General features: G+C 31.5%; 1 protein-coding gene and 1 long non-coding RNA gene across 3 annotated transcripts in view; one reads left to right on the top strand and one right to left on the bottom strand.

The window, feature by feature from the left end:
* LOC109192281 (probable leucine-rich repeat receptor-like serine/threonine-protein kinase At3g14840) overlaps positions 1–14,104 on the top strand; it is a 21,066-nt gene extending 6,962 nt beyond the window's left edge. Inside the window, exons 1-24 of one of the 2 annotated variants that reach the window (XM_019342858.1) lie at positions 6,164–6,269; positions 6,397–6,574; positions 6,798–6,869; positions 6,942–7,010; positions 7,094–7,165; positions 7,271–7,342; positions 7,898–7,972; positions 8,104–8,172; positions 8,255–8,326; positions 8,416–8,487; positions 8,569–8,637; positions 8,879–8,968; positions 9,891–9,956; positions 10,390–10,485; positions 10,574–10,609; positions 11,174–11,208; positions 11,328–11,707; positions 11,791–11,986; positions 12,074–12,220; positions 12,356–12,474; positions 12,594–12,804; positions 12,961–13,198; positions 13,412–13,562; positions 13,659–14,104. In XM_019342858.1, coding sequence (XP_019198403.1) covers positions 6,185–6,269; positions 6,397–6,574; positions 6,798–6,869; positions 6,942–7,010; positions 7,094–7,165; positions 7,271–7,342; positions 7,898–7,972; positions 8,104–8,172; positions 8,255–8,326; positions 8,416–8,487; positions 8,569–8,637; positions 8,879–8,968; positions 9,891–9,956; positions 10,390–10,485; positions 10,574–10,609; positions 11,174–11,208; positions 11,328–11,707; positions 11,791–11,986; positions 12,074–12,220; positions 12,356–12,474; positions 12,594–12,804; positions 12,961–13,198; positions 13,412–13,562; positions 13,659–13,973 — 2,985 coding nt within the window. In that variant the 5' untranslated portion in view covers positions 6,164–6,184 and the 3' untranslated portion in view covers positions 13,974–14,104. Of the gene's footprint in view, positions 1–6,163; positions 6,270–6,396; positions 6,575–6,797; positions 6,870–6,941; positions 7,011–7,093; positions 7,166–7,270; positions 7,343–7,897; positions 7,973–8,103; positions 8,173–8,254; positions 8,327–8,415; positions 8,488–8,568; positions 8,638–8,878; positions 8,969–9,890; positions 9,957–10,389; positions 10,486–10,573; positions 10,610–11,173; positions 11,209–11,327; positions 11,708–11,790; positions 11,987–12,073; positions 12,221–12,355; positions 12,475–12,593; positions 12,805–12,960; positions 13,199–13,411; positions 13,563–13,658 lie in introns of those variants that run through there. The other variant, XM_019342863.1, reaches the window with a different exon arrangement.
* LOC109192395 overlaps positions 2,593–21,033 on the bottom strand; it is a 22,115-nt gene continuing 3,674 nt past the window's right edge. Inside the window, exons 2-3 of the long non-coding RNA XR_002056093.1 lie at positions 20,991–20,995; positions 2,593–2,659 (exon numbers count right to left, since the gene is read on the bottom strand). This is a non-coding gene — a long non-coding RNA (uncharacterized LOC109192395). The remainder of the gene's footprint in view (positions 2,660–20,990; positions 20,996–21,033) is intronic.

Below are 21,033 nucleotides of genomic sequence, written 5' to 3'. Positions count from 1 at the left end.
ATTTTTGAACTTCATATTCACAATTATTGAATCTCTATATTCATAATTAGATAACTATGTGTTCATAATTATGTTCACAACACTATGTTCATAATTATAGAACTATATGTTCATAATTTTTGAACTATATATTGATTATTATATTCATAATTATGAACTATTTTTGAACCATATCTACTTTGCAAGGTGGACACAATTCCACAACATAATTTGTCGGGTCAATAGTACTATAAAAAGCCTTTGGACTTCTCAATACTTGCCCACATTGATGGGCAAGCAATTGTATGGTTGTAAGAGGAGCATTGTTCTTCTTATATAGAGGAGATCAAGAGCTCCTCTTTCCAAACATTTTCAATGTGGGATCAAAATGATCCCACATCATTTACTAAGGGGAGCCACATTTGTCTTCTTCTTCTTTTTTTTTTTTTTTAATTTTAATTTTAATTTTATTTTGTATATAGTTTTGTTTGGATTATTATTATTATTATTATTATTATTATTATTATTATTATTATTATTATTATTATTATTGTTGTTGTTGTTGTTGTTGTTGTTGTTGTTGTTGTCGTTATTGTTATTATTTTAATTTTATTTTATACTTGAACAATAATATTATCAATTATATTATAGAATATAATACCATATATAATATTACCAATTAATAGATTTTATTTAATTTCCATTTGACATTTACTTACCAAATAAGTTTTACTACAAAAGTTTTGGGGGGAAAATTTGTTAGGAGGATTTTACTTTTATATATATATATATATATATATATATATATATATATATATAGATATAGATATAGATATAGATATAGATATAGATATAGATTCTATACACGATGCATGATGCATCAAAATAAATGTTAAATATTAGTACACTTAGAGTTAAAATTATAGTTATATTAAAATAAATTTTATAAAAATATAGTATATAAATTTTAAGAAGGTCGTAAAATTCATATTATTTTAAAAAATATAATTGATAATTTGGGTAATAGTCATGTTATGATTAATAATTGTTGTAGTATTTTTATTTTTATTTTTATTTTTATTTTTTATTTTGAGAACATTATGTCTATACTAGAAAAAAATTAAGGAGTAGCATTTAATAAAATGATAAATGAATAAATATATTAGGGTTGGGGTTCAGCCTTTTGGAAGAATAAATGAATAAATATAATTATGGAAGTAGTTAATATATAAAAATGGAAGTTTAACGCTGTAAAGACAATTTTGTTCAATAAAAAGTAGTAATACAATATTTATAACATAATATACAACTCAACAAGTATAGGAATATGAACATAAATAAATGGTACTAACACGATTCCCTTTTATATTAATTTTTTTATTAGTTTGAAACTCAAACTTTAGAGCCCTACACCATTCATGTCCTAGAGATTGATAGATGAAATAAATCATGGAATGTGTCCCAACTGACTTACAGATTACATGCCCCAAGTTCAAATTGCGGGATATTTAAATTTTTATAGAGTATAGATTATGAATATAGAGATGGGTATTGTATGTTGCTCTCCTTTTGCAGTTTGCTCTATAGATCTCCTCCTCATTTCTCTTTTCTAATTTGGTGTAGACTTGGCCTTCCTTGTTTAACTAATGAAATTAATTAATGTAATTTGAATTGAGAAAAGTTGAGTTTAAAGTCTACGACAATCTTAAAACGCTGCCCAATGAAAAGAATGCATGGAGAACGTAGAAAATTTTTCTTAGATTTGGTGGGGACGAGCCTACAATCATGACCCTTTGACCCAACCCGCGGGCATATATATGTTTTCACTTTCATTTACATTAAAACTTTGATTATAATTCGTGTTTCCTTTTATTTCTTTGTGGTTAAGAAAGAATTTGGCAGTCATTTATTTGGTATGAGAATTATGCTTTATCTATTTAATCATCATTTTTTGGGATCATTTTTTAAAAGTTAATATCCAATTTGATCCTTCAATAATTAGGATTTCACTAATTTGAACAAAATAACAATTGGGGGACTACTATTCTGAATGCTCCACCATATTGCTTAACGGAACTTCTCCATGTGGATGCCTAAGGGGCTACTACTTGGAGAATTACTTAGCGGGGGCTTTAGGTCTTCTCCATTTTGTGTGCGCGCACACACACAAAAACCATTGTAAAGTAGATTTATAATAAATAAGAGAAATCAAAATAATCAAATAGACTAGCTACCTCGCATGGTTTTTTATTAAATTATATGGAAAAAAATCAAATACAACTTTAAATTTTAATTTATACATAAAAACAATTAGACTCTTAAATTTTAAAAAGTTATTATAGTTAAAAGTATCAACTTGTTATTTTTGTGCATCTAAATCTAATAATAGTTGACTATCTACCGATAATTAGGGTTCTAGCGGCTAACAATCATTCAATAGCAGTGTTGCAAAAATCGCGCCTAGGCACTAGGCGGTTGGCCTCCTAGGCACCTGCCTAGGCATTCTAGGCGCCCGCCTAGACGCTCTAAGAGCCCTAGGCGGTCCCCAGGCGCCTAGCGATTTTTTCAACATTATTCAATAGTCCCTGGTGACCGAATTTGGTCACCGGAAGTCCGAAACATTAATTACCAGTTATTATTGGTAGATAATAGGCTATTGAGACTAGATCCACAAAATTGACTAGTTGATGTTATTAATTACAACTTTTTAAAGTTCATGACCTAATTACTTTTTCATATAAACTTCAATACTCAATCTAACTCTTTTCCCAATTAAAGTAATTACTTTTTCATATAAACTTCAATACTCAATGTAACTCTTTTCCCAATTATATGTTTTACTAGTATTTTCTTATGCGCGATGCGCAAAAATTAGGTGCCCAATATTATTATTTTATGTTAAGATTTTTTATATTTAAATAATAATAATAATAATAATAATAATAATAATAATAATAATAATAATAATAATAATAATAATAATAATAGTGTAAACATTTTTATACATTTGATATTTATATTGTAGGAAATAACTCCAAATTATAATGTATAAATATTATTATTATTATTATTGAATAAGATAAGAAAATATATGGTGGATGCATGTGCATGGTAACAATAATGGAAAAGATAACGGAAGTTATAACGGTAGGGGTAGGTTTGTCCAAAATATTATAAAGTACAACCTTTATAGCATAATGTATAAAAAAAACTTAACGGAAAAAACGGACATAAATAAAGGGTATAACTTTCATTCGCACTTATTATGTTTTTAGAAAATGATATTGAAATATCTTTATGGAACAATACCATATGTGTTATTAATAGAAGCTTTCCTTTTTTTTTTTTTCTTTTGATTTTTTTTTAATTTTTAGGAACTTCAATATTTTTTTAGGTATACTCAGGGTTTCCTCCGTCGAACACAGTGACTAATTCCCTTGCTGATTGTAGGCACCTCTTTTGGGTGGGACAGCTGGCCTGGAGATTTAAGGCTGCTTCATTCCTAAAACCAAGGATCGAACCCTTAATATTTTTTAAGGATGGATGAGTCCCTTCCACTCAACCATATCCTCCAGGGTAGGAACTTCAATATTAAGGACTATACCAACGAAGAGTACAGTAAGACTTATGCAGCATGGCCCTTGGTCTTTCCACAGGTAAATTATATCGTACACCAAGGTGCACAATGCATTGTGCAGCTTAAAAGTGTATGTATATTATGTTAAGAGTTTATGTATATTATGTTAAGAGTTTATGTATGTTATTATTATATTATGTTAAGATTATGTGTAATATGTTGTTAAGAATTTATGTATATTATGTATTATGTTAAGATTATGTGTATGTTGTTAAGAGTTTATGTATATTCTACCTACGAAACAGGAGATTTTTAGGACCATATATCGGTTTCCACATTATGTCTTAGACTTGGTTTTTCCACACGTCTTAGATTTGGGCTTTTCACACCTTTTTTTGGTTCTTAATTTGTCATTATTTCATACTTAATTGAGATCTCCAAATTCAAAATTATTTGCTATTTCATTACAAGGAAGTATCTTGGGGAGACCACCTTTAGACATTAATTTGCTGCCTCGCGCGTAACATTCAAACATGGAAAATGCCGTGGGAAAAATCCATTCCAACCACTACATTATGGAATTTACAAGGGGTGGCCTACTACGTTGTACGTAGGTGTGGGGCGTGTGGCCGGCATCATATTTAAAACTCACAAGTTCATTTTTCACTAACACTTTACCAATTAAATTCATCATATATAATCTTTTCTATGCATACCTTTAGATAATTGTAGCAGGTTTTCACCCAAAAAAAAAAAAAATGAAACTAATTTTCATCCATCAAAATTAGTGGTAACAAATTAAACTTTGATACTTGACTCCTAATTCTCTAAAGAAAACTTCTAATTTCGCATCTAGCAAGTTAGTTTTTTTCGGAGTCTCGCACAGACGGAACTAGAATTTTTTTTTAGTGGGGGCGAAAGATTAATACAAAAGAGATAGTTTGAAAAAAAAAAAACACTTAACATCATAGTCATAAATATTATTAGATATGAGTGAAAAATCGATATACATCAAAACTTACCAAAATATTTTTTTTTAATGTTACTGACTCTATTACATTGTAAGATCTGTTCATATACTTTCTCAACCTACTGAAACACAAAGAACCAATAACGCCTCCACTGAGGCTCGAACTCATAATCTTCCAAATGGAAATCTAACCCGGATACCATTAGACCACATAGTCCTGGTACTTATACCAAAATATGAAACATAATTAGTTTGATAAAATGATTCAAATAGAAAACACATTATAAATTATACATCTCAATATTAATATAAAACAATGTTTACACATATTATAATAAAACTAAAAATATCACTATTAATATTTTTAAAAGACCAAAAAATTATAAAAATCTGCAATAAGAATCAAACCTTGGACCTTTCCTAAATTAAAGTCATAATATATGCGGGGTGCGAGTGGGGGCAGCTGACCCACGGTATGTAGCTCCGCCCCTGGGAATAAGATGGGAAGTAATTATAGTCCAAATTACTTTAATTTCACTGTTCATGCACTGCACGTCTGGCATGCAGATTGAAATGTATTATTGGTTATTGGAAAGTAAAGAAAGGTTGGATACAATGAATTATTGATTTGTTGACTTGCAGCCATATTCATCTAAAATTATATTCCAAGAAATTTACTTGGAAAACTTGGAGTCATATTCATCTAAAATTATATTCCAAGAAATTTACCTAGGAATATAAAATATTTATTTATTGACCTTCTTAATTTAAGCCAATTTAACTATATGCAACATAAGTTGGTTTACCTTCTTGTGATTACTTAATACACACTATCAGATAATGGATGTGAATTTCCCTTATCACTTAATATATATAATTAAGGGCATGAAATTAACTTAGTTAAGCTTAAGCTCAAGTCTGGTATTTCATAATAATCTTAATCTCCAGCCACTTCCTAATTAAGACACATTTATATACACAACACATATACAATAAAGACAATTGAACTTCTTCCAAAAGGTTGAATCCCTAATCCTATTGGCCCCCCACACCTCGACACGACAGAGCATTTGGGAGAATGTAAATCACGGTGACATTTTTGTTTTTTAAAATATGTTATATCATCATGAGACTAAATATAATTACTACTTCTATATAATAATGGCACAAGAATCACTAAGGGAGTATTTGGTAAATAGATGTTTGTTATGTTGATTGGATTAGTAGATGAGTTTGACTACTTGGCTTATAACATTCTTCCAAAAAGGCTGAAGGATGTAAATCATGGTAACTCAACTGAACATGAACCACAGAGACTAGACCTCTGCTCACTGCGCACAAAGAACCCCCCTCACTTTGAGAGGTAGCTCCCACACTGCCAGTGGTGAAACTCGATCCCTAGTCATTCTTCCAAAGTTTCACCTCTGTGACCAGTTGAGCTGCCCATGCAGGTAATTGGATTATAACATTAGCTGATTGTCTGATTGTAATGATTTCTGGGTCCACTTGCACAGGGCTCATTGACTCATGGTCAATTGCTGTTTCCTTCAATTCTTTCAATCATTACTCTATCTCTATTTATTATATATATGCACAACAAATGTATTAAATAACACAATCATTGCAGCTTAATTATCTTCCCCAGCTAGAACTCAGCGATGTCTATAATCCTCATACCAATTATATTATCCTTCTTTCCCATATTTCTTGAAGCGCAGAGTGGGTATCTTCCTGAAGATGAAAGTGAGCCTCGATCATCTCTTTCTCACTCTGTTGTTTTCTTTAGTGATTATGAATTTTCTATCGTCATTACATGCAAATTACATAGTATTTATTAATTTTGTTTCATGTATGTATATATATATGGCAGTCGATGCACTTAGGGAAATAGCTAAAGAACTGGGCAAGGAGGATTGGAATTTTAGTCTAAATCCTTGTGACAACAACTCAAATTGGATGACACCATATAGGGAAGATATGCCTCTGTACAATAATTCCCTCACTTGTGATTGTAGTTTCCCTGCTGGTATTTGCCATGTGCAAAGCATGTAAGCTAAGCTCTTCCTTCTATCCAACTCTCTCATCATCATCTAATACAAAACTTAATATTATGAAAAATTTGAATGGAAAATAACTTCACTGAAAGCTAGTTAATCGAATCAGACACATCAAATGAGATGGAAGAAATATCAGGTAAGTGCTCAAAAATAGATTCTGAGAACATGATCCTTAATAGTCTCTATTATTATTATTTTTTTTTTTTGTAAACAGACTTTTAAGGGGACAGGATCTGCAAGGTGTCCTTCCTCCTTCCTTGGCGAACTTAACCTTTATCAAGATAATGTACCAATCTACACTTTCTACGTTTATGCATTAATAATCTGTTGTACTATATTGTTTACGTACTGCATGCAGTGATCTCGCCCGCAACTATTTAAGTGGTACAATTCCCCTTGAATGGGCTTCTACCAAATTGGTAGCTATGTAAGTTGTATTGTGTATATATTATAACCTAAGCTATATATCTGCTTGTCATATATCCATGCTAAAGAAGTGAAAGTTTGCAGCATTGTTGGTGTGAATCGATTGTCGGGGCCAATTCCAACATACTTGGGAAATATAACAACTCTTCAACAATTGTATGTTCCCTATCTCACACATATAGTACAACTTTTTATGAGGAACTAATTTAATTAAATGTTTGGACTTTGTCCTAACAACGCAACAAATGATCGAATTTTCAGAAGCTTGGAAAACAATATGTTCAATGGAACCGTTCCACTAGAGCTTGGGAATCTTACCAACTTACAGAATCTGTAAGAATATAATCCTTCTCTTAATTTAACTACTAGCTGAATATATATATATATAGAAAAAAGTTCAAATGCGACGAGGGCTTTAGGTGCAGTGGTGAGACGGAATTTCAGAACACACTAACAGTGTTAACAACATGCATCACCCATGTAAGGGAAACACATCACAATCAAATGCAATAAAACACCAAAAAATACACAACAGATCCAAAAATAAATACCATATAACTCAACACCCTCAATGGTGTATTTCCCAACACTGTATAGTGTTTTTGCTCACATCTAATGGTGTGTTTTTGGTGATGCGCACTTAATTTAATTTGTGTGTTTTTGTGGTATATTTTCCTAACGTTGATGGTGTATATTTGTTAAACTATTGGTGATGCCGCACTGCCGCACCGTAAGATACCGCCGCACTTGAACCTTACTCTATATATATATATATATATATATATATATATATATATATATATATATATATATATATATATATATATATAATTTTGGTACGTTATCACTTGTTTGACGTTTTCTCTATTTTTGTTCTCTGATCCGTAGCATTCTTAGTGGTAATTATCTCACGGGTGAATTGCCAAAACAAGTACTTACTAATCTCACAAATTTGAAAGATCTGTAAGTGCATGCATATACATATTCCTAATTTATGCTGCAACTCCAATCCTTAGCTTAATTCGTCATTTCTTCATTCTATACTTTTTGTTTACTACTTGTCATTGTGTCTTGGGGAAATCAATATAATGCAGCAGGCTGAACAGTAATAACTTCACTGGGAAACTGCCTAGCTTTCGATCTTTAACAAACCTTCAACGACTGTAAGCATTCAACTCTAACACTTAGAAATTGATGAAATCATTTATTTGTTATTGACATGCTAGCATAATATATGATTGGCAGAGAGCTTCAAGCAAGTGGTTTTGAAGGACCCATACCTGAAAACGAATTTATACCGTCAGGCTTGACAGAACTGTGAGTTGAGATTGATTTCCATTACAATATAAATTAATTAATACTCAAGTTCTGATTATTATATGATTGTCAATAACACAAACCTGCAATAGAATCAGTGACCTAAATGGAGGTGTCTCGAGTTTTCCTACAATAAATAACATGATAAACATTAGAAAGTTGTGAGTATCCCATTTTCTTTAATTTCCAAAATATGAACTTAAGTTTCATATTATTTATGCAAAAAATAATTTTTGGTGCAGGATGTTGAGTAGGTGCAACATTTCTGGGAATTTACCTGATTTGCGTGCTATGGCAAACTTGCAAATATTGTCAGTAACTAAATTTCTGGACTATTTAATTTGTGTGGGGAAATTGTTTATTTTGTACTAACAAATCATGTCAATAAATAAATTATCCAGTGTAATTATTTCAGAAAATTTTCGTTTCTGTAATTCTGTTCTTTTCTTTATTAGAGGACTAAAATTCCATTTTCTGCTTCCTCAACTTGTTAATATCATATTAGCTTACGGTTGCTTTAATTTACTGTTTTTTATTATATTGAGTTTGCAGAGATTTGAGCTTTAATCATCTCGAAGGAGGGATTAGTGGTCTTCAAGGTCTTCAAAGTCTTCAAGGGCTTCCTAACAACGTGAAGTTTTTGTGAGTAACAAATCAATTTTGATGTTAAAGATTTTGCTAAGTTATTTTTGGTCTAACGAGTATGAGACCATTTTCACATTTGGTCCATAACTATTAAAATTTTTAGATTTAATCTCACAACTTTTAAATCATTGTCACATTTGGTCTTTCGAGCCTAAATTCTAGCTATTGGTGACAAAATTTCAAGCAAATGAATTATTTTATGGCTAAATTTGTCATTTTCAATTACTTTTTTCTTAAACTTAAGATAATTTTGTAGTGAATAAAATTGTCCTTTTTCTAAAAATAAGGTTAACAAAAAAAATTATCTTAAAAATAATTTCAAGAAAAAAGTATTAAAAAGTGATAATTTCACCTTAAGATAATTCACTTGCATAAAATTTTGTCATCGGTAGCTGAAATTTAGGTTGGATGTACCAAATGTGACAAGTATTTAAAAGTCGTGGTATCAAATTTGAAAATTTTAATAATCGAAAACTAAAGTGAAAATTGTCTTATACAACAAAGATACTAAAAGTGCAACATAATAAACAATTAAGGGACTAATTAAATTTGTTTTGAAAAGTAAGGACCAAATTTTCAAACCTAAAACAATTCAGGTGTAAAAATGTTATTTCCGCAAGAAGATATTTATTTAACATTACGTACTATGTTTTATAATTAGAAAAAAATATATAAATTTTAATTTATATATAATATGATTTGATGGATAATAATGTTTTAGTATTTTAATCATAATCATAGCTTGTACTAATTTTGTTACACTAAAGTATTAATTCATATTTATATTATACAATACACTGAAAAATAATATATAATATCATTTAAAAATATTAATTCATGTTTATATTTATATAATACATTACTCACTTGAATGGTAACACCTTACTAAATTGAATTTTTGCTATATGGATGTTCTTAGGTTTCTAACGAACAACAACCTTACTGGGAAAATACCTCCATGGGTTCTAAATCAAACTTCCACATTGTAAGTTCAGTCTTATACAATAGATGAATGGTTTATATATGAGTTTTAAACTATTCTCTAACATATTTTAAAAGTTGGTCTACACTAACCACGGCTGGAAATTAAGGAATTTCTGACTACCTGAAAGTGATCTTAAATCAAGTCGGAAGCCCTTGTTCCGACAACTTTTAGTATCCGGAAAAACCTTTGTTGCTATTTCCGACCACCGAAAAGGTCGTCGGAAATTGCATCAAATTTCGTAAAATGGTCAGAAAATTAGCTACTAGAAAGATTGGCGAAAATTCTCAACTCAGTTCAAATTTGAATTTTTTTTTCGACCACCTTTACTTTGTGGTCGATATTTCTGACCACTAAGTAAGGTGGTCGGAATTTATGACCTCTTTTCCCATTCGACTAAAAATTGATAAATGTTACTTTTCGACCATTTTTTTAGGTGGTCAGAAAATCAAAGATTTTCAGCAGTGAACATAGATCTTTCCTACAATAATTTTGATGAAAGCTCAATGCCACCAAATTGTCGGGAAAACATGTAAGATTTTGTCCCTTTTATACATCTACTCTTTCAAGTGTTCCTTCGGACATGGATCATTTTAGCTGACTTTCTCATGTTCTGTCAGAAACTTGTTCAAAAGCTACAAGGGAGGAGAAAGTTCGTAAGTTCTAACATCTTTTGAAAAAGTTATTGGTCATATTTGGTAACATAATTAACTTATCAATCAATTTTGGCTTGTTAGATCACTATTAACTGCTTGACTAGCTTGGTTAAACCATTAATATAAATGTTTGATTAATTAACTTTTTGCAACAGCTTATTGCTTCAAAACACTAAAGGTCTGATTTGGTAACCTAGTTAGCTTATCAGTCAATTTTTACTTGTTTGACCGCTACTAACGGTTTGACTTGGTTAAACAACCAATATGAGTGTTTGATTAATTAAATTTTTGTAACAATTTATTGCTCCAAAACGCTAAAATTCAAAAAACTACTCAAAACCGTTTTTTGGATTAGTTTTTTGAGAAAGTCATTTTGAACGTAATCAGGAATCATCTAACAACTAACTTACCAAACATCTTTCTACAATCAACTATTGCTATCAACTAGTCAAACCCACTAACCAAATAAGCTACCAACTATATATTAAACACCCCATTAACACTCTTAATGTAATATAGTCCCCAAAGGTTTTCTTACTTGAGCTCCATTTTGGCTTTGTATAGAGATGCTGCAAAGTGTTTTCAGCAATGTTCGAAGGGTAAGCACTGCTTATCATATCACAATATATACTTGCACCATGTGTCATTTGCATTTGACAAGCAGTAGCCATTTTATGTTTATCATTGTATGACTAATGTCTAGTTCATTTTTCTGCAGATTGGTATTCATTTCACATCAATTGTGGTGGGGGCAATGTTTTGATTGGTGACACTACATATGACGCAGATGTAGATAGCACAAGCTTCGCAACATTTGTTCCCACTAGAGAGAACTGGGTAACCAGTCGTACAGGGATTTTTTGGGATAAAAATATATCACTAAATGACTATACAACAACAAATATATCAGTCGTCAATGGAAAAGACGTTTCTGAAATCTACAAGACTGCTCGTTTGTCTCCTTTATCTCTAACGTATTATGGGCGCTGTTTGGCAAATGGAAACTATACTGTAAAACTTCATTTTGCAGAGATAGTAATTAGAGATAATAGATCTTTTCAAAGTCTTGGAAGACGCATATTTAATGTTTATATACAGGTTAACTAAGAATTTTAATTTAAACGAATGACTTCAATGATTAAATGATGTGCAATTGACTATAGTGATTTTATTTACTGCAGGGTGAAGTGAAACTAAAGGATTTTGAAATTAAAAGCGAAGCACAAGGAGTTGATAAAGCCTTGGTTAAAGAATTCCAAACAATTGTGAGAGATAAAACTCTAGAGGTGTGTTTTGAGTATGCGGGGAAAGGAACAACAGCAGCCCCAAGTAGAGGAACATATGGACCTTTAATCTCTGCCATTTCTGTGGAATTTGGTAAAATTAGTTATGGATTGCATATTTTTAATTAATAGCACATATTTATATATTTAGGTTTTTATTAATATTTTTGTTACTTTCTAGCTAATTCTGTAGATTCCAAGCCTCCCAAAAAGCGAAAGACTTCAATCATAGTTGGTTCAGTAATTTTTTCTTTGATTCTTACTTCCACATTTCTCTATTTTGCTTGGTGGAAGATCTTGATAAGAAACATGACCTCAACTAGAAAGGGTAATATATGCATTTAATTTTAATTACTTTCTAATTTTGTATAGGAAACTTGGACGTTGTGACAATTTGTTCAACCCAAAACTACTCATTCTTTCTTTTTCTAGAAATTTCTTTAAAGTTATTGTTCTTGTACAGAACTACGAGATCTTGATCTACGAACAGGACTGTTTTCCTTCACACAAATTAAAGCCGCTACAAATAATTTTGATGCTGCAAATAAGATTGGGGAAGGTGGCTTTGGGCTTGTCTACAAGGTAGAGTGAAATATGATTATCCATAATATCTGTTAATTCATGCCTTGACATTTTTGCTTTTGGACTTATTTAGATGTTTATGTTAGTGATCTTGGATTAAATGTTTTCTATGTGTATAGGGTACATTATTGGATGGTACAGTTATTGCTGTAAAAAAACTCTCATCCAAATCAAGTCAAGGAAATCGCGAATTTTTAAATGAAATAGGCATGATTTCTTGTTTGCAACATCCTAATCTTGTGAAACTTTATGGGTCTTGTGTTGAGGGAAAGCAATTGTTGCTGGTGTACGAGTACTTGGAAAACAATAGCCTTGCCCATGCTCTTTTCGGTAAATCTGAAATCATAATTAATTTGCCAGCTAGTCAAAATAATAACAATAATTTTCTTTATATGTATATGTAAGATATGCTACTAGAGTAGAGATGGTTTAGTTTATTTTATATTGAGATAAAGATAAGTGTTTTGAGTTAACAGTTAATTATAGGTTCAGAAGAGTGTCAACTGAAAATAGACTGGTCTTTTCGACAAAGAATTTGTCTCGGTATTGCAAAAGGTTTAGCTTTTCTGCATGAAGAATCAGCAATAAAGATTGTTCATAGAGATATAAAAGCCACCAATGTGCTTCTTGACAAAGAACTCAATCCAAAAATTTCTGATTTTGGCCTTGCTAAACTTAACGATGATGGAAATACACATATTAGCACAAGAGTTGCAGGGACAATGTAAGTGTTATCTTGTATAGTTTTCTTATTTTGCATTTCCAAATTCTTCATATAGTTGAAAGTAATTGTAGGCTGCATAAACATCTTCATTTTTAAAAAGTTTATTGCTCTTCTGAAGAGTTTTGACAAATTTTGAATCTTCTGACTTCATTATACACTTCTCTATGTTGAATCTTTCAAGTAAATGAACTATTACTCTTTACTTATCTATAGAGGATACATGGCTCATGAATATGCAATGTGGGGTTACTTAACATACAAAGCAGATGTCTATAGTTTCGGTGTAGTGGCACTAGAAATTGTTGCAGGGAAGAGCAACATGAAGTATCATCCTGAAGAGAAATTTATTTGCATCCTTGATTGGGTGAGATATATCAGTACTACAAAACTCAATTCTTTGATTGTAGACCTTACAAACTAAGTGACCTATGTTTTGTTGTATTTATTGCACAATTTTCAGGCACTTGATCTTCAAAAAAAGGGGAACCTAATGGAGCTAATTGATCCAAAATTGGGTTCTGATTTTGACAAAGAAGAGGCACTCAGAATGATCAAAGTGGCTTTGCTTTGTACTAATCCTTCGCCAGTGCTAAGGCCATCCATGTCTGCAGTAGTAAGTATGCTTGAAGACCATGATGATATTTTTGAGTACAAATCCGATCTACATGAATTCAACTTTCAAGCAATGAGAAATCATTATGATGAAATTCTAGTCAATTCAAGCGATTCTCCAAACAACTCAGAGTGCACATATCTAAATATGGAATTACAGTAGTCCGTGGTGTTATAAAATATTGGTTTTTGGTGTAAGAAAACTCAAGGAAAAACAAGATTCAATAATTTTGTGTATCAAATACACTTTCAACAAGTTTTAAATCATTTTGTATGAGCAATTTGGGTCTTAGTTTTTGTTTTATGAATTTGTATCAAATAGAATGTTATGAATTTGGAAAAAAAAAAAAAAAAAAAAAACAAGGTTTTTGTTTTATCTAATACTCCGTATATGCTAGGCATTTTTTTTTTTTTTTTTTTTTTTTTTTTTTTTTTTTTTTTTAACAATGGTTACAGCATGGACCGGGATTCATATGATAACGTGGACTCAAGTCATACACAAATGCTATTCTTGTAGGCAATTGGTAAGCCAATCGAACCTTAGACTCTATTCTCAAGACAAGTCCAGTCAATTATATTGGTAGTTTGGCACAACAAGCACATAGCACAAAAAGCTCTGATCCTTTTGATCTTCTATTCTCATAGTAAGAACAAGAGTGTGTGTAGTGTAACAAAAAATGTGTTCTATTCTTATAGCAACAACACAAATTCATAGAGTTTATTATATAACGAGGCCTCAATCATATACAAGATCAAACAAAACAATTAACTAGAGATGTCAATTGTACTCCTATCCACCCCAACAGTGAATCGGCTGACTCTCCGACTTGTCTCGGCGGAGATGGGGATGAGGATAAAAATAGGGGAACGGGAGTGGAGATGGGGAGAATTTTTTTTAATTTTCCGTCAGGGGCAGGAGTAGGGATAGGATGGAGAGTACTCTCCTCGCCATATATATTTTAGTAGTATTAAGTTGAATATATATGAATTATTTATTTAAATGTAATTTAAATGTTAATATTTTTATAAATTAAAAACGAGTAGGGGATTCTCTGTTCTCGGATAATTCTTGTTGGGATGGAGATGGGGAGATTTTTCCCTTTCCTGACAGGGATAAGGACGAGAATCGGGAATGAGGTATAAAATCGGGGGTGGGGGATGGGGGAGATGGCCCCGCCCCTCCTCGTTGACATCTCTACAATAACTAACGCACTTCAAAACCTAGCAATTCCAAAGCAAAACCCCCGTTATGTATTCAGCATTTCAGTCAAAGATAGAATCAAATAAACTCAAACCCACAAACTCTTTAGCCGCACATGTTAACAAAGTAAATCCAAAAGCACAATTGCACAAAGTAAACACAAGGTAAAGCTAGCTTTATAAATATAAAAGTAGATAGACTATTTAAACACTATTTAAACGACACTGGCCGGTGCCTTGACCATAGCTCTTGTAAACACACAAAAAAAAAAAAAAAAAAAACTTTGTATATATTCACAAAATTTCGTGTTCCGTGTACAGCGTCTGTATAATTCAAAGTGCAGGTACAAAATCTCTGTGTAATCTTTCTGATTCTTCACTAACGTTATCTACTGAAGTGCCTCCGAGATTCAATTGGCGCGTGCCTCCAGGATTCAATTGGCGCGTGCCTCCGGGATTCAATTGGCGCGTGCCTCCGGGATTCAAGTGGCGTGACTTTCAGCAACGAACGTCAAAAATTTAGAAACAATCAACCCTGCAATGGATTCAAATTGCCTACAAAATATTCAAAAGACGTCTTCAAATCTTCAAGCGTTCTTCAATGCCTTCAAACTCTTCAAATGTTCTCAACTCCTCAAGTCTTCAAGTTGTGTTTTGGAATGTCAAATGAAGGCCCTATTTATAGTTGTAGGCCTAACCAAAATCCCTCAACAAACTCTCATTTTAATTAATTAATTAACTAATTAATTATTCTAGAAAATGAACCTTGCTCAGAACCAAGTTTAAGTTCATTATTCTATAATCAAATTCAAATTCAAATTAAATTATAATTATTTAATTCAAATATAATAAAATAAATATTATATTTAAATTATAATTATAATTCAAATATGAAATGGGCTTGGACCAATTAATCAATTAATTCAATAGCTCAAACCAAATTTAATTGGACTAATTAAATTAATTTAATTTCTATGATCCAATTAATTAAATTGGCCCAATAACAATCTCAACATCGGCCCAATAACAATTTTGTCAATCCATTTGTCGGGTTCAAATTTTCTGTGTCTACAAATTGCCCCTCGAGACTTGCCGGGACACGCCACTTGGTATGCTTGGAGCGAGCAAGTCTCGAAATTTAACAACGGTCCTTTAAATTTATCGTAGTCATCTAAATTCCGTGATCCCAAATGTTTGCCTGGATGTCTCATGAACTCAAAATCATTTTAATCACAAAAGATTAAAATGGCACAATATATTCTAGTTCCGCAAGCTCAATTATACACTTGAATATTCCATTAGCCCAAATGTTATTTTAGGATGACATTAGTGACATTCTATGAGCCCAAAGGTATGAAGCTTCTGCAATCGTTATACCCTACACCACGGCGCGCGTAGCACTGTGCGTCGCGCGCCTCCCAAAACGACGTCGTTTTGGGGTCGTTTTGGGAGGCGCGGTGGGAAGTTGCTGTGATTATGTATATTTGTTCACACAATTATGTATATTTGTTCATACAATTATGTATATTTGTTTATACAGTTATGTACATTTTTTATACAATTATGTACATTCTTTTTATACAATTATGTACATCCGAATCAGAAAATTTGTGTGTATTATGTTAAGAGTTGATGTGTATTATGTTAAAAGTTTATGTTTATTATGTATTATGTTAGATTATGTGTATTATCTTTTAAAAAGAGTATGTATATTTTGTTATATAATTATGTACATTCATGTATACAATTATGTGTATTCTAGTATAACATTATGTACATTTTTGAACAGGAATTTTTTTTAAAAGAAAAAATAACTGCCATACATTAGGGCGGGAAATTTCAAAAAAAATAAATTAAATTAAAACGACGTCGTTTTGCATCTGGGTGCATAGTGCAACGCGCGCCGTGGTGTAGGATATAAATTGCCAAGCTTCTGCTATGTTGGACATTAATCTTAATATCCATTGACCCATTTAACATTCTAAGCCCATCAACTCAAGTCACAATCATTATTGTGTGGACCATGGTTCATACAAATTGTGTGGATCATATTTTGTATATTGTAAAAATAATGTACATTCAGTACAAGAATAATGTACATTCAGTACAAAAATAATGTACATTATATACAGGGAATGTACATTATTTTTGTACTAAGTATATATTATATTGTATAATGTACATTCAGTACAAAAATAATATACATTTAGTGTATTAAAAATGTACTTTTTGTTATGGTCCACGTAACACTTTGTAGACCATGGTCCATACAATAATTTGCCCCAAAGCTCAAACTACGGTGCTGCACGTAAATCCTAACTCCAGTCAAGCTCACACTATTTCATACGTGATTGTAGCAGCAAACCTGTTTCAGTTTCAAAAATTTTATCCCAATCACATTTGTAGCGCCCAACTCCAACTACAACTCCTTTACGATGCACTATAAATAGGAGTCTAACCACACTTATAAACTCACACCATAATCACGAACAGGGAAGTGAGGAGAAGCAATCCAAAGTCTGACTTTCTAACTAGGTAAAACTTTATATTTCATCTTCCTCTATGTATACTTTATATTTCATCTTCCTCTATGTATATTTTATTTGCAGGACCAAGAAGAGCAAGTAGGAAATAACAGGAAATCAAGTAGCGATCTGGAACAGCAAAACCAAAGGGCAATTATCCGTCTCGTAGAACAACCACCGGAGCGCGGTACCGCAGGGGCGTGGACCGCCTTCGAACTGCCGCCGTCAAACGAGAATGGAACAAACACCGGGGAGCGGAGCTTTTTTTTTTTTTTTTTTTTTTTTTGCTTTTGCAAAAGTAGCCGGAGTTTTACCGTCAAAATTGCCTGAGTCTAGAGGTCGTCGGAATGCTGCCCGTCGGAGTCCAGAAGTTGTCTTCTGCTCGTCTATGCTTCTCTGCTGCTTGGAGGTCGACGCTACTCAGCCTCTCGCCGAAGGTCGCTGGAGTTCTTTTCTGTCTGTTGCAGGTCGCCGGAATTTGTTCTTTATCGAAGTCGACGTAGACCGTTGTCGGGGACTATTTTCGTTGCCTTTGTAGTTATGTTATTGTACCTAGCTTGAAGACTTTTCTTGTAAGAGTTATCACTTAGGAGTTGTAAAATATTTGTAAGTTTCCTACCGAGGTTTTCTATATAAGGAGCCTCTTTGTTTAATAAAAGTATCAGAAAAGTTGGAGATCAGATAAGTCATCAGTTGAGTTCTTTTCTTCAGATAATCCTTATCAGCAAAGAAGGAAGAAGACAAAAATGCTAGAACACAAAATGTAAGGAGAAAGAGATAAAGACACCTTAGTAGTTATCTTATTATTGTACTAGTGTGTACCTAGTTTGAAATATTTACATGTAGTAGTTATCTTATTATTGTACTAGTGTGTACCTAGTTTGAAACTTTTGATGTAGTAGTTATGTTATTGTACCTAGCTTGAAGACTTTTCTTGTAAGAGTTATCACTTAGGAGTTGTAAAATAACAACATGAGATGGAAAATATAGAAAACCTCGGTAGGAAACTTACAAATATTTTACAACTCCTAAGTGATAACTCTTACAAGAAAAGTCTTCAAGCTAGGTACAATAACATAACTACTACATCAAAAGTTTCAAACTAGGTACACACTAGTACAATAATAAGATAACTACTACATGTAAATATTTCAAACTAGGTACACACTAGTACAATAATAAGATAACTACTAAGGTGTCTTTATCTCTTTCTCCTTACATTTTGTCTTATAGCATTTTTGTCTTCTTCCTTCTTTGCTGATAAGGCATTTCTTCCTGATCTTTATTTGATAAAATTTTGCAACTTGATTTTGGCTGATCATTTTTTTTTTTCTTGAGATTCCTTCCTTTAATACTTGCTGATATTGAGTTTCCACCAGTAATAACTTGGATAATACAGATTTAATATTTCTGATATTATTTTGCTGATACGTCCCTTGGACCAGAAAATTCTTGATAATACGCCGCTTGGGCCAGAAAACCATAATACTTTGAACCGTAATACGCCACTTGGGCCAGAGAACCATGATAATATTTTGATAATAATTTGTTAGTACGCCCACTGGGCTGAGAGCCGTTGGCTTACTGTAGTTTTTTAGGCTACATTGGGCCAGTTGATAATAATACTTGACAATACACCCGTTATTACATCAGGTAAGATAATACATCTTCAGCTCCTTCAGAAGGGATCTTCAGAGCTCGGACCTGCCTTGATATTATTTTGTTTTTTCCTCTGCTCGATGACAGTTGTATAGAACTCAATAGTAGCTAGATCATGCTGATGTTTTAAGTTTATTAATTTATTATGCATTTCTAATAGGTCAGTTGGATCACTGGTTATCATGTCAAAATTATTATAATATAAGGTTATTATTTCTTCCACTTCTCCTCCTTTAGTATGTCCTATTACACTGGTTCTTTTATGTCTTAACATATCTTCAATTCTTGATTTTAGAGTTAATATTCCCCAGGCCCTTTTTTGACTCATCCATTCCTGAAAATTTTCTAAGGTGCAAGGGATTTTCATATTTAGACTAGTATTATCTCCTTCTATGGTAGTATTTCTTCTTATTTTAAATAATTGGCATATTACTATGGGTTTTCCTAAGAAGTCGGTAGATGCATCAAAAAATTATATTCCAAATGTTCCACTTCCATATGTTTCCATCATTTTCAAAAGTGAATCCCCTATTATAGTTGGTAATTTGCTAATATTATACATTTCTTCATTTACTATTATTTTATCTATAAATCCATAAGTAAATAGTTTATATACTGCTTTAGGGTTTGCCTCTTCAGTGCATAAAAACCTAGGATATTTTGTTAACTTTCCTACTCTTAATATAGTATCATTAGACTTATATTCATAAAATTTATTTATTACATCATAGACTTCTATTACTTGTGAGGGATACTTAATTTTGTTTGCTATAGTAAAAGGGATTTTTGTAGTGGTGGATGATTCTGATTGGTTAATTAATTTTGATAAGAAGGATTTTAAGGGTTCTAATACAGTTTTTACAGGTGAGTTAATAACAGGTTCTTCCTTATGTTCTTTTAATATTTTAATAAGTTCTCCACATTCTGCTAAAGTTTTTAAGATTTGTTCATGTTTTTCAGTGATTTCTGCTATAGCTTTCTTCATTTTTTCATTGAAACTTTTACTACTTGTCATTTTTGTACCTGCTCAAAAAATCAGCTAAAACTTTTTTAGATCCAGATATAGGTTTAATAGTAAAATCATAATAACAAAAGAAAGATTGCCAATATCTTCTTCTATTTAATTCTGGCAAAGGATCTATTTTATTCATAATAAAGGCTATCACTTGAGTATTATCTGTTCTTACTACAAATTTTACTGGTAGTAAATGATAATGAAATCTTTTTATTCCTAATTTTACTGCTAATACCTCTTTCTCATTTATATGATAATTTTGTTCATTAGGTTTCCATGTTCCTGATCCATATCCACATATTAAAGATTTTTCTTTGTCTATATCTTCTTTAGTATAAGCTACTAATACTGCTCCCCATCCTATGTCACTAGCATCTGTATATAATTCTAATTGATCATCTTTTTCTGGTAATCTCAATTTTGGTAAAGATTCTACTTTTTCTTTTATTCTTTTAATAGCATTAGTATGTTCTTCTTTCCAGTCAAATATATTAGATTTTTTAATTAAACTTTGTAAGGGTTTTCTAAGTGTTGGTAAATCTTTAATATAGTCTGATGCATAATTTACTATTCCTAAGAATTGTTGTACTTCTTTTTTATTATCTATTTTTTCTTTAAAATCTTTTATTTTTGTTACAATGTGTTCTTGTAGTTGTAATCCTTCTTCTGAAATTATATGTCCTAAATATTCAATTTTATTTTTAAATATTTCAGATTTCTTTTCAGATAATAAGATTCCATGTTTTCTAACAGTTTTAATAAATTCATTCAAATGTTCTACATGATCTTTTAGAGTATTACTATATATTAAAATATCATCTACA

Source organism: Ipomoea nil, unplaced genomic scaffold (assembly GCF_001879475.1).
Source record: "Ipomoea nil cultivar Tokyo-kokei standard unplaced genomic scaffold, Asagao_1.1 scaffold0211, whole genome shotgun sequence".
NCBI classification, from domain to species: domain Eukaryota; kingdom Viridiplantae; phylum Streptophyta; class Magnoliopsida; order Solanales; family Convolvulaceae; genus Ipomoea; species Ipomoea nil.
Note: the sequence above shows the minus strand (reverse complement) of the source record. Positions and strands in the feature narration are given on the sequence as shown.